This window comes from Nerophis ophidion, linkage group LG01, assembly GCF_033978795.1.
Source record: "Nerophis ophidion isolate RoL-2023_Sa linkage group LG01, RoL_Noph_v1.0, whole genome shotgun sequence".
NCBI lineage: Eukaryota > Metazoa > Chordata > Actinopteri > Syngnathiformes > Syngnathidae > Nerophis > Nerophis ophidion.
The window spans coordinates 86,216,641-86,230,789 of record NC_084611.1 but is presented as its reverse complement, the minus strand read 5'-3'; the positions used below and the strand labels follow the sequence as shown (position 1 = coordinate 86,230,789).

Genomic DNA, 14,149 nt, shown 5'->3' with positions numbered 1-14,149 from the left:
TGTTTACCATACAGCGCGTTATATAGTGTAGGTGGAGAACCTTTTAATAGAACGTGGAACCAATTATTCACATGTGCATTGTTCCTTATGGGGAATTATACTTTAATATACAAACTTAGCCTTTGACCAACCCTGTTCAAGAACCAATTAGGTAGGTAAATGGGGGTTCCACTGTAATGGGTGGATGTTGGACCATGGGTTGACGCGGGTGTTGTTCCGACAGGGCGCCCAGGCTCTGTTCTCCATGGAGAAGTTCAAGAACGTGTCGTTCGAGGAGGAATACATCAAGCTGTTCCCGCCGCAGCCTCATCAACCGCCGCTTATCTGATGCTGCTTTTCTTTTTTTGTTTTTCCATTTTTGATTTGGAAAGAGAGTTCTCAGGTTTTTGATTATTTTATCACTTTTTGTGGGGAGGCTTTTTCTAACACGGCCGTATTATATTTAGGGATGGGTACCCAATTCTGTGCTTTTATAGCCAGCCGTTGAATTCTGGTAGACAATCAGTCAGGCTTCTAAGTAATGCTGCCATTTTCTACACTAACAAAGCAAGCAAGATAGTAGGGAACACCCGGACATAAAGTAAGGCTCCACTCGTCCAAAAATGTGCTAGCTTGATGCTAATTTACATTGGATTTGCCATAGACAGGCTACGATTAGCATTAGCGATATTACATGGCGATCTCAACACCTCCAAACTTACTAGTGAAAACTACAACTAAGATGAATGTTTACTATGAAATAGTTGGTGTATAAAATGATTGCATTTTATTGTTATTATTATTTATTTAAAATAGCTGCAGCACATATTATTAAACATACATATATACACACAGAGTATATGTGTATTTATGTTTATATATATATATACATGTATGTATGTTTATATACATATGTGTATACATATATGTATACATATATATGTATACATATATATATATACATATATATATATATATATATATATATATATATATATATAATATATATATACGTATATACGCACATAAATACACATTTATACATACAGTATATACACTTATATATACACACATATTTGTATATTTGTAAAAATGTATGTATATATTTTTTTGTATACATATATACACATATATACATACATGTATATATATATATTTGTAAAAATATGTATATATATTTGTATATACATATATTTATATATTTTTGTGTATTTAGAGAGAGAGATGTAAACACATATGTAGATATACATATATACATGTATAAAATATATATATATATATATACATATATACATGTATATATATACATACATACACACATATATACACATATATACATACAGTATAAACACATATATACATGTATATTGGTAAAAATGTGTATATATATTTGTATATACATGTATTTTTGTGTCTACATATAAACGCATATACATACAGTATGTACACACATATATGCATATATTTATATATATATATTTGTAAAAAATATGTGTATATATTTGTATATACATACATTTATGTATTTTTGTATATATATATATATATATATATATATATATTTGTAAAAATATGTGTATATATTTGTATATACATATATTTTTGTATATATATATATATATATATGCATATTCATGTATATATATATATATGTTTGCATATATATGTGTGTGTGTATATATGTATATATATACAATATATTATATATATATATGTATATATGTGTATATATATATATATATATATATATATATATATATATATATATATATGTATATGTATATATGTCAGGTTTTAGACAAAGGCTAAATTCTGCAGATTGATGTTAACATACATTTAAAGAACATTAACATTACAATTAAAAACGGAGAGAAAGATCCGGATCCCCACAACAGACTCAATAGCATTCAGACGGCTCAAAATTGGGCAATTACTTTAAGAATAAAAGTTGAATGAAAATAAAACAGAGGAATGTATAAACACAGACACATATGCGTGTATGTATAAACATTTACAGTGCAAACACTTTGTAGGGCGCAACATAACACATTCAGCTTCCTGCTTAAAGCTACTTCCTCGTTGGACAACAAATATATGATACATTTTTTTTATTTAATAAATGTGTTAATTGAAATTGCTACTAGTGAGGTATCGATTCCCAGGTACCGGGAATCGGCAGTGTATCGGTTTAAATGTAAACAGTACCCATCCCCAATTCTATTGAGCATTTTGATCTGATCCTATTTTTGCATCATTATCAACTCAATAATGTATTTTATTAGAAACTTCATGTCAGACTTCATGTGATTGTCTCTACCCCCAAATATAGTTTTCCAAAAGAAATGTTTGGCCTCTAATTTGGATTAAAATGATATAAGCAGCTGGTTGCCTTATGTGGACAAAAGTATTGGGACACATCTTTCAACCAATGAGAGCTTGGACTCAAATCGTTTGCTTCCTGTGGACATTTTGAGGAGGACAACCTCAACCAATATGAAAATGTTGATATTCATATTGATAAAGTTTGTCAAAGCTGGTACTGAGTTTGAATATATCATGTCTGTTTGTAGCTTTAAATAAAAACAAATATATGAAAATGTCCTCCACATATTTAGATCTGAAAATGTTTATTTGCATTTTCAGCTTTTTCCTGCACGGTTTCTGCAGGTCAATAAAAAGCTTCACATGTAATTTAACAAAACTGAAGGCCTTAAATGGCAATGAAAAGAAAAGCTTGTACAAAAATCATACAAACTTTCTCTCTTTCCTTTCTTCCTTAATCATTTTCTTTCCTTTTTCCCTTCCTTTCTTATTTTCTTTCCTCCTCCCTTTTTTCCTTCCCTTCATTCCTTTCTTCCTTCCTTCATTTTCTTTCTTCCTTCCTTCCTCCCTCCCTCGCTTTCTTTCCATCCTTCCTTCTTCCTTTTCACCTTTCTTCCCACCTATCTCTCTCCCTCTCTTGCTTCCTTCCTTCCTTCTTCATTCCTTTTGTCCTTTCTTCCATCCTTCTTTTTCCTTTCTTCTTTCCTTCCTTTCCTTCATCTTTTCTTCTCCTTTCCACTTTTCTTCCCACCTATCTCCCCCTTTCTTCTTTCTTTCTTCATTACTTTGTCCTTCCTTCTTTCCTTGTCTTTCCGTCCTCCCTTCCTTCCTTCTGTCTTATCTTTCTTCCTTCCTTCTTTATTGTATTTCCTTCTTCCTTGTTTCCTTCCTTCCTACCTGCCTTCCTTCAATGTCTTCCTCCCTTTTCTTCCATCCTTCCTTCTTCCTTTCTACCTTTCTTCCCAACTATCTCCCTCCCTCCCTTCCTTTCTTCTTCATTCCTTTCGTCCTTTCTTCTTTCCTTCTGTGTTATCTTCCTTCTTTTTTCTTTCTTCCTTCCTTCCATTTTTCCTTCTCCTTTCCACTTTTCTTCCCACCCATCTCCCTTCCTTCCTTCCTCCCTTCTCCATTCCTTTTGTCCTTTCTTTCTTCTGTCTTATCTTCTTTCATTCCTTCCTTATTTTCTTTCCTTCTTCCTTGCTTCCTTCCTTCCTACCTGCCTTTATTCATTCTTTTTTTCTTTGTGTCCCTCCCTTCCTTCATTCCTTCTTCCTTTCAACCTTTGGTCCTTTTTTCCTTCTATTCATCCTTCTTACTTTTGACTTTCCTTCCCACCTATCTCCCTCCCTTCCTTCCTTCTTCATTCCTTTCTTCCTTTCTTCCTTCCTTCTGTCTCATCTTCCTTCCTTTTTTCTTTCCTTCTTTCTTCCTTCCTTCCTTCCCTTCTACCTGCCTTCATTCATTCTTTTCTTTGTGTCCTTCCCTTCCTTTCCCCCCCTTCTTCCTTCTTTCCTTCCTTTCTTCTTACCTCCATTCCCTCCTTCCCTTTCTTCTTTCCTGCTTCCCTGCCTTCCTTCCTCCCATCCTTTGTACCTCCCTTCTTTCCTTCCTTCCCACCTACCTTCCTTCCTTCCCTCTCTCTTCCCTTCATTCCTTCATTCCTTCCTCCCTTCCTTCCTTCCTTCCTTCATACCCCTGTTCTTTTCCTCCTTCCTTCGATCCCTCTTTTCCACCTTTCGTCCTTTTTTCCTTCCGTTCTTCCTTCTTACTTTTGACTTTCCTTCCCACCTATCTCCCTCCCTTCCTTCCTTCTTCATTCCTTTCGTCCTTTATTCCTTCCTTCTGTCTTATCTTACTGCCTTCTTTTTTCCTTCCTTCCTTCTTTCCTTCCTTCTTTCCTTCCTTCCTTGCTTCCTTCCTTCATTCATTCTTTTCTTTGTGTCCTTCCCTTCCTTTTCCCCTTTCTTCCTTCTTTCCTCCCTTTCTTCTTTCCTTCTTCCTTGCCTTCCTCCCTCCCGTCCTTTCTACCCCCCTTCTTTCCTTCTTTCCTCCCTTTCATCTTTCATTCATAACCCCGTTCCTTTCTTCCTTCTTTCCTACCTCCCATCCTACCTTCCTTTCTTTCTTTCTTCCTTCCTTCCCTCCATCTCTTCTTCCTACCTCACTTTCTTTCTCTCTAACTTCCCTCCGTCCCTATTCCCTTCCTTCCTACCTTGCTTCCTTAATCCCTTCCTCCCTTCCTTCCCTCCTCCCTCCCCTTCCTTCTTCTTGAGGATGTCCCCCAAGTGTCCTAGCTGGTCCACACGAGGTCGTGATTTACAACACAAAGGAAGACAAAACAGGAAGAGCCACCAAAATAAGAGCGCAGAACAGGAAGTAACAAGTCCAAATAAGGCGTGGTCTGATGACACAGGTCTTGACAGTGGAACTACTTTATAACCTGGATTTTTTTAAATGTTTTAAATTCCTATGAGCGACTTCATCTGGCTACTGACTTCACTTCCTGCGGCTGGCGTGTGACGATGTAAAGAAGGCGACTTGGCTCACTTCGAGTCAAGTATTCGTGTCCCAATACTTTTGCCTGGTAGAGGGGTGGTCTTAAATGTGACGTTTTGTTGCCGAGTCACTAACCTCTCTGACTAAACTCTCACTTTCGCTTTCTAACCCACTAATCAATGTCGTCCTCCTCTGTCTTCTTCTTCTTCTTCTTCTTCTTCTTCTCTGCTAACACGCCGCCATCTTCCCCCGCCCTTTGCGACACGGCCTCCTCTAAAGGCGGCCCAGTCCTTCCTGGGCTTCCAGAAGTACAAGCTGGGGGCCGACTCGGCCCTCTTCTCCCAGGACTACACGGACCCCAGCCTGGACGCGGCCGGGGGCGGGGCATATACACCCTTCGGCGGGGACGACCTGGAGAGTCCGGCTGGCGGCGGCGGGGAAGGAGGACTAGGAGGACTAGGAGGAGGAGGAGGAGGAGGAGGGCAGGCCGGCGGCGACGGCGTGTTCGACGGCACCGCGGGATACCAGCGCCAGGACTACTGAGGGGGCGGAGGTAGACTCGGATCCGGTCTTGGGGTTTAGTTGCGCCTTCAAACAGTCATTGCTTTAAAACAGGGGTGTCCAAACTTTCTCCCCTGAGGGCCACACACTGAAGAGTCAAAGCATGCGGGGCCTGTTTACTTTTTTAAATCATCATTATGCATATATATATATATATATTTATATATATATATATATATATATATATGATAACATTTTAGTATGGGGAACACATATTGAGCTTTAATTAGTAGCTTATTAACATGCAAATAAGTTACAAATTGGCTCTTAATTAGTCATTATTAAGTACTTATTGATGCCTTATTCTGCATGGCCCTTATTATAGAACCAGTAAGCCATTAACTAAGAGTCTTCCCTCAATAACCTCAGAATTATTGCTTATTAGTAACCTAACCCTTATATGTTCCCCTAGTGTCCAAATAACCCTAAATTAAGTCCTATTTACTTTAATAACTAATTAATGGTGAATGTGTTACCCATACTAAAGTGTTACCATATATATATATATATATATATATATATATATATATATATATATATATATATATATATATCCTGTATATATATATATGTGTGTGTGTGTATATATATATATACACACACACACAATATATATATAAATATATATATATATTTACGTGTGTGTATATGTATATATATATACGTATATATCTATATAGCTACGTATATATATATATATATATATATATACATATATATATATATATATATATATAATTTTATTGATTTATTTATTTTTTGTTATAATCAATTTTGGATTTTTTTTTTTGTCAATTAAGAATCGTTAAAAGTAAGAATCGCGATTCATTTGAAAATCAATTTTTTTAAAGTCCAATTATATATATATATATATATATATATATATATATATATATATATATATTTAATTGTGTCAAAAAAAACATTTTCATATGAATCGCGATTCATTGTAACGATTTTTAATCGATTACAAAAAATCCAAAATTGATTATAACAAAAATAAATAAATGAATAAAAATGTGTGTATATACATGTGTATATATATATACATGTATATATATGTATACATATTCATATATGTGTTTATATATGTGTATATATATATATATATATATACGTAAATGTATATACATACATGTGTATATATACATGTATATATATACATTAAAGTGTACACATAAATATATATACATGTATATATATTTATGTATATACTTTAATGTATATATATACATATGTAAATATACATGTATATATACACATATTTATATACACGTGTACATATACATGTATATATATGTTTATTTATGTATGTATATATACATGTATATATATTTGTGTATATACTTTATTGTATATATATACATGTATATATACATATACAGTATATATATATATATATATATATATATATATATGTATATATACATGTATATATATACAATAAAGTATATATATATATATATATATATATATATATATATATATATGTATATATATATATATATTGTCTGGAAATGCGGTAATCTTCCACCAAATGGGGCAAACACGTGATATTTTGTAGACTAACAGATAATACATTGCTTCATTTGGAAACAATGTATGTAAATAAACATTTACAGCATATTTCTGTATAAATAACTCATTTCACAACATATATACAGTATCTGCGGCTTATAGACCAGTGTGGCTAATTTATGGGGAAAAAAATTAATTTTTGTAAAATTTTATTGTAGTCTGGAATATACGGCAATCTTCCACCAAATGGGGCAAAAACATGTTATTTTGTAGACTAACAGGTACTACATTGCTTCATTTGGAAACAATTAAGGTATGTAAATAAACATGTACAACCTATTTCTTTATAAATAAGTCCTTTCACAACATATATATATCTGCGGCTTATAGTCCAGTGCAGCTAATACATGGAAAAATCTTTTTTTCTTGTAAAATTTAGTGGGTGTGGCCTATTCATCAGTGCGCTTTGTAGTCTGGAAAATACGGTAATCTTCGGGGGGGACATGTTATTTTGTAGACTAACAGATACTACATTGCTTCATTTGAAAACAATTAAGAAACTTTTACAGCATATAGCTGTGTAAATAACTAATTTCACAACGTATATATCTGCGCTTTATAGTCCGGTGCGACCTATATACGGAAAAATCGATATATTTTGAATTTTAGGAAATACGGTCCACAGGAGCTCCATTTACACCAGTGTGGGTGGCACTGGGTGCAAGAAGGGTGAAGTGTCTTGCCCATGGACACGACGGCAGTGGTGACTCTTAAAATAAAAAATATCAATATTTCTCTGCTAAATATTGGCGCTAATGTTTTAAAAGTCTGAGTTGTGTTTTGAATCTTTTTCTGTCCTTTATTAGTAAACAGGGACAAGGAACTTGGGCTGAAGACATCAGGGCTTGGACTTCAGAGGATGTCACCCTGCGGCGGGACGGTGCTGGTGACCACATTGCCTTCACACACACACACACACACACACACACACACACACACACACACTTCCAGTTTTGGCTGTCAAAAGACACAGTGTTGCTAAGTCGTCCCCACACACATCAGGGGTGCCCAAACTTTTTCCACTGAGGGCCACAGACTGACAAATCAAAGGATGCGGGGGCCATTTTGCTACTTTTCACCTTCAAAGAACTAGAAAAGGCAATTTCAGTTAGCATTTAATTAGTGTGAATGCTGAAGTTAAGTTAAAGATAAGTTAAGTTAAAGTAGCAATGATTGTCACACACACTAGGTGTGGTGAAATTTGTCCTCTGCATTTCACCCATCCCCTTGTTCACCCACTAGGGAGGGGAGGGGAGCAGTGAGCAGCAACGGTGGCCGCGCCCGTAAATAAAAAAAACCTAGCATGCTAACATGCATATCTAAATAATAGCATGCGGGACACATAGCATCAAATAACAAAGAATTTAAGCTATAAAAGCTAACATGCAAATAATAGCATGCTGGCCACATAGCATCAAGCAACAAATAATTTGAGCTAAAGAAGATAGCATGCTAACATGCTAAATATAGCATGCTGGCCATATAGCATCAAGCAACAAATAATTTGAGCTAAAGAAGATAGCATGCTAACATGCTAATAATAGCATGCTGGCCACATAGCATCAAGCAACAAATAATTTGAGCTAAAGAAGATAGCATGCTAACATGCTAAATATAGCATGCTGGCCACATAGCATCAAGCAACAAATAATTTGAGCTAAAGAAGATAGCATGCTAACATGCTAATAATAGCATGCTGGCCACATGACATCATGTAATATAGAATTTGAGCTAAAAAAAATTGCATGCTAACATGCTAATAATAGCATGGTGGCCACATAGCATCAACTGACAAAGATTTTGAGATTTAAAAAAAAGCTAACATGCTAATAATAGGATGCTGGCCACATAGCATCAAGCAACAAAGACCTTGAGCTAAAAAAGGCAGCTTGCTAAAATACTAATAATAGCATCCTGGCCACATATCACCAAGTCACAAAGAATTTGAGCAAAAAAAAAGGCTAAAATGCTAATAATAGCATGCTGGCCACATAGCATCAAGTAACATAGAATTTGAGCTAAAAAAAAAGATAGCATGCTAACATGGTAATAATAGCATGCTGGCCACATAGCATCAAGTAACAAAGAATTTGAGATTTAAAAAAAAGCTAACATGCTAATAATAGCATGCTGGCCACACAGCATCAAGCAACAAAGAATTTGAGATAAAAAAGCTAGCTTGCTAAAATGCTAATAATAGCATCCTGGCCACATATTATCAACTCACACAGAATTCAGCTAACATGCTAACAATAGCATGCTGGCCACATAGCATCAAGAAACAAAGAATTTGAGCTAAAAAAGCTATCATGCTAACACGCTGATAATAGCATGCTGGCCACATAGCATCATGCAACATAGAATTTGAGCTAAAAAAACAAAACAAAAAGATAGCATGCTAACATGCTAATATTAGCATGCTGGCCACATAGCATCAAGTAACAAAGAATTTGAGATTTAAAAAAAAGCTAACATGCTAATAATAGGATGCTGGCCACATAGCATCAAGCAACAAAGACCATCCATCCATCCATTTTTCTACCGCTTATTCCCTCTCGGGGTCGCGGGGGGCGCTGGTGCCTATCTCAGCTACAATCGGGTGGAAGACCTTGAGCTAAAAAAGCTAGCTTGCTAAAATGCTAATAATAGCATCCTGTCCACATATCATCAAGTCACAAAGAATTTGAGCTAAGAAAAAAAAAAGCTAACATACTAACAATAGAATGCTGGCCACATCGCATCAAGTAACAGAGAATTTGAGATTAAAAAAAAGCTAGCATGCTATTATGCTAATAATAGCATGCTGGCCACATAGCATCAAGTAACATAGAATTTTAGCTATAAAAAAAAGATAGCATGCTACGATGCTAATAATAGCATGCTGGCCACATAGCATCAAGTAACATGGAATTTTAGCTATAAAAAAAAGATAGCATGCTACGATGCTGATAATAGCATGCTGGCCACATAGCATCAAGTAACAAAAAATTTGAGATTTAAAAAAAAGCTAGCATGCTAATAATAGCATGCTGGCCACACAGCATCAAGCAACTAAGAATTTGAGCTAAAAAATCTATCTTGCTAAAATGGTAATAATAGCATCCTGCCCGCATATCATCAAGCAACAAAGAATTTGAGCTAAAAAAAAATGCTAACTTGCTAACAATAGCATGCTGGCCAAATTGCATCAAGTAACAGAGAATTTGAGATTGAAAAAAAAAGCTAGCATGCTAACATGCTAATAATAGCATGCTGGCCACATAGCATCAAGTAACATAGAATTTTAGCTAAAAAAAAAAAAAGATAGCATGCTAACATGCTAATAATAGCAAGCTGGCCACATAGCATCAAGTAACAAAGAATTTGAGATTTAAAAAACAAAGCTAGCATGCTAATAATAGCATGCTGGCCACACAGCATGAAGCGACAAAGAATTTGAGCTAAAAAACCTAGCTTGCTAAAATGCTAATAATAGCATCCTGGCCACATATCATCAAGTAACAAAGAATTTGAGCTAAAAAAAAAAAAAGCTAACATACTAACAATAGCATGCTGGCCACATTGCATCAAGTAACAGAGAATTTGAGATAAAAAAGCTAGCATGCTAATATGCTAATTATAGCATGCTGTCCACAGAGCGTCAAATAACAAAGAATTTGAGCTAAAAAGCTAACATGCTAATAATACAATGCTGGCCGCATAGCATCAAGTAGCAAAGATTTTGAGATTTTAAAAAAATAGCATGCTAATAATAGCATGCTGGCCACATAGCATCAAGTACCAAAGAATTTGAGATTAAAAAAAAAACTAGCATGCTAATATGCTAATAATATTATGCTGGCCACATAGCATCAAGTAACAAATAATTTGAGCTAAATAAGCTAGCATGCTAACATGATAATAATATTATGCTGGCCACATAGCATCAAGTAACAAAGAATGTGAGATTTAAAAAAGCAACGTAGCAGGCTAACATACTAATAATAGCATGCTGGCCAAATAGCATCAAGTAACAAAGAATTTGAGCCCAAAAAGCTACCTTGCTAACATGCTAAAAATAGCATGCTGGCTGCATAGCATCAAGTAACAAAGAATTTGATCTTTAAAAAAAGCTAGCATGCTAACATGCTTATAATAGCATGCTTACAGTTAGCATTATTGAAATATCAAGCTGTATGTCACTAAGGTGTGCACTTGCTAAATTAGCTTTAAAATACGTAGCATGCATAATGTTAGCAAAGGCTAACTGAAGCATGGGTCAAGCACCAAAATATATTCCTCTGCAATGTGTATTTGAAAAATTTTATTTAAAAAATGCTAGCATGGTAACGTCAAGTACTGACATGCTAAAAAAAAAAAAATTTAAATGCTAACCTACTAACGTTAGCATACTAGCAGGTAGCATTTGTCATTTAACAAAATATCTGACACTGCAAAATTTGCAAAAAAATTAAAGAAGTATCATGCTAATATGAGAATGCCAACAATTGGAAGATATTGCATTTGTTGTGTATTTGCAAAAAAACCTGTTTTCGATGTCAACAATGGCATAAAACAAACACAAAACAACATAAAAAGATAATTGAAAAAATCAAATTGGCAGATAAATCCGACATTGATGTAGAGATGTATTGGTTGTAAGTAAAAATAATAATAATAAAATTTAGCATATTTTTAAATATTTCATTAGTGGAACCCTTTTCTTTAAAACTGTCATTGTTCAAAAAGTAATAATTAATCAAAAATGAATGTTGTTATTATTTATTGGCTTATTTAGGTCTCCAGTTACTTCACAACAAATATTTTACTTTGATATATTTTGGGGGGTAAATATTGTATATATATATATATATATATTTTTTTTTTTTTTGAGGAAAATGTCATAAAACAAAACAAAAAATCCAAAAAGTTTATATTGACATATCTGAAGTTGAATTAGAGATGTATCGGTTAAAAATAATAACAATATTATTACAATAATAATTTTTAACACTTTTATAAATGAGGCCCTTTCGGATCCCTGAGAATTGTAATCATTTTTGTTTAACTGCCATTGCTCAAATATTAGTAATAAATCAATGTTGGGTTTTTTTAGGAATTATTGACCCATTTGAAATTTTTTGGGTGGGGTGTTTTGCCATAAAAATTAGGGTTTTTTTTAGCAAAATGGGCTTAAAATACCGTATATCCTTGAATTGCCGATGGGTATATAGTATGCGCCTGCCTTGAATTACCGCCTGGTCAAACTCGTGGCGTCACGAATGACATTTCTCCTGTCATCATTTTCAAAATGGAGGAGGCTGATTTCAATACCGGTAATTTGAAATCGCATAAAGGGAAGAAGATTAAGAGCTATTCTGTAGGATTTAAGGTCCTAGCTTACATCACACTCAAATTTTTACTGCATACCTTTGGTAAGTGCCGGAGTGAGAAGAGATTTTAAAATATTTAGCTCATGCTTACTTTTACCGCATGCCTTTGGTAAGCGCAGGAGTGAGAAGAGGTTTTAAATTAATTAGCGCCCCGGCGGCAATTCAAGGAAATACGGTAGACATCAAATTTGATTTAAAAAACTACTTATTATCGACAAAAGTTGATCCAGAGATTTATGGGTTGAAAGTAGTAAAAAATGAAAAAAATTATGAATTATTTTCCATCACTTTTATGAGTGGGGTCCATGTGTTTGATTTTTTAAATATTTTTAATTGTTCAAAAAATAATAATGAATCAAAATGAACGTTGTTATAAATTAGAATAGAATAGAATAGAAAAAAAAGTACTTTATTGATCCCTGGGGGAAATTCAACACCACAGTTCGCTCACAATAGACAATAATAAATAATAATAATATAATATATTATATTATTAGTACAATTACTGATCTATACAAGGCTCCAATGGCTTTTCTGTTTTTGCCATAAAAACAGGCTTTTTTTTTAAAAATGTATTAATGTTATTATTTTTTATAATTACTCTTATTTTTCTTTTATATTTTTTTTGTATTTTTTTGTTGTTTGCTCAATGCTAAGTGCTTTTTATAAATAAAATCTATTATATTAATATTATTATTATTATTATTCTACAACGAAACTGGTATAAAACATAGTAAAAATGTTATATGGACAGATAGATGTGATTATATAATAATAAATTAATTTCATTTATTTTTAATTATATAAATAATAATAATTACATAAATAAATAAAATAATGCAATTAAATATGACTGTTTTTTTAAATAATTTTCTGACTGGGATTTTTTTTAGCAAAATAAATATGTGAAGTTGGAATATAATAATAAATAAAAATAATTAAATGTATTTATTATTAAATAAATATTAATAATTAATAAATTATTAATTATTAATAAATAAACTATTTTTTGGCCATTTTTTGACTGAGAAAAAATATTATAATTTAAATATTACAATTATAATATTATACAATAAATATATTGGTTTTGAAAATAAGAAATGTTTTTATTTTTCAGTGTGCGGCCCTCAGTGGAAAAAGTTTGGACACCCTGCTTTGAGGTGAACTTAGGAAAAAAAGGGATTCATTTCTTTTTTGCACACGTAATTAATTGGATGAAATGAGTTTTGACGTGTTTGAAAAAAATTCATAATTCGTTTACTACAATATTGAATCTTTCCGCCTAAGACGACATCAACAGCCTGAGTACGAAACTGCGTCGCTGCATTTAAAAAGTCAACCAAGTGTATAAATAACTACTGTATATACATAAATAATACTCTATGTTACTCTTCAAGAAATGTATTTTAGGACATTCCGCCACGAAAACAAACAAAAAAAGAAAAACACAAGAAATAAGCTTAAGGGTCAGTTTTTTGGAGTTCCTTTGTGTTGCCTGACGAGATGTTTTATTTTTATTTTTGGAATATAAATAATAATTATATAACAGTATACGGAAAGGAAAACAACAACAAAAATCTGTCAGCAAACTATGGAAATATATAGAAGTGCTTTATATACTGTGCAAGTGTGTAGATGTAGACGTGTGTGACCTTGCCTGTCCAAATATGTTTCTGACACCAGAAAAGGTGCAATGTAAAGGTGTGTATATTTTTTTTTATGTCTTTGACTTGAACTATTAGAAATAAAGAGACGTTAAACCTGTGTGGGCGTCTTATTAAGGTACTGTACATTAAACTAGTACAAATATAAACTCGTATACCGTATTTCCTTGAATTGCC

General features: G+C 33.3%; 1 protein-coding gene across 2 annotated transcripts in view; it reads left to right on the top strand.

Annotated features, from left to right (window-relative positions):
- Nucleotides 1–14,072, top strand: part of LOC133561117 (synaptogyrin-1-like) — a 54,079-nt gene extending 40,007 nt beyond the window's left edge. The window contains exons 4-5 of one of the 2 annotated variants that reach the window (XM_061914358.1): nt 5,077–5,350; nt 7,743–14,072. In XM_061914358.1, coding sequence (XP_061770342.1) covers nt 5,077–5,340 — 264 coding nt within the window. In that variant the 3' untranslated portion in view covers nt 5,341–5,350; nt 7,743–14,072. Of the gene's footprint in view, nt 1–223; nt 862–5,076; nt 5,351–7,742 lie in introns of those variants that run through there. The other variant, XM_061914367.1, reaches the window with a different exon arrangement.
- Nucleotides 14,073–14,149: the final 77 nt, after the last annotated feature.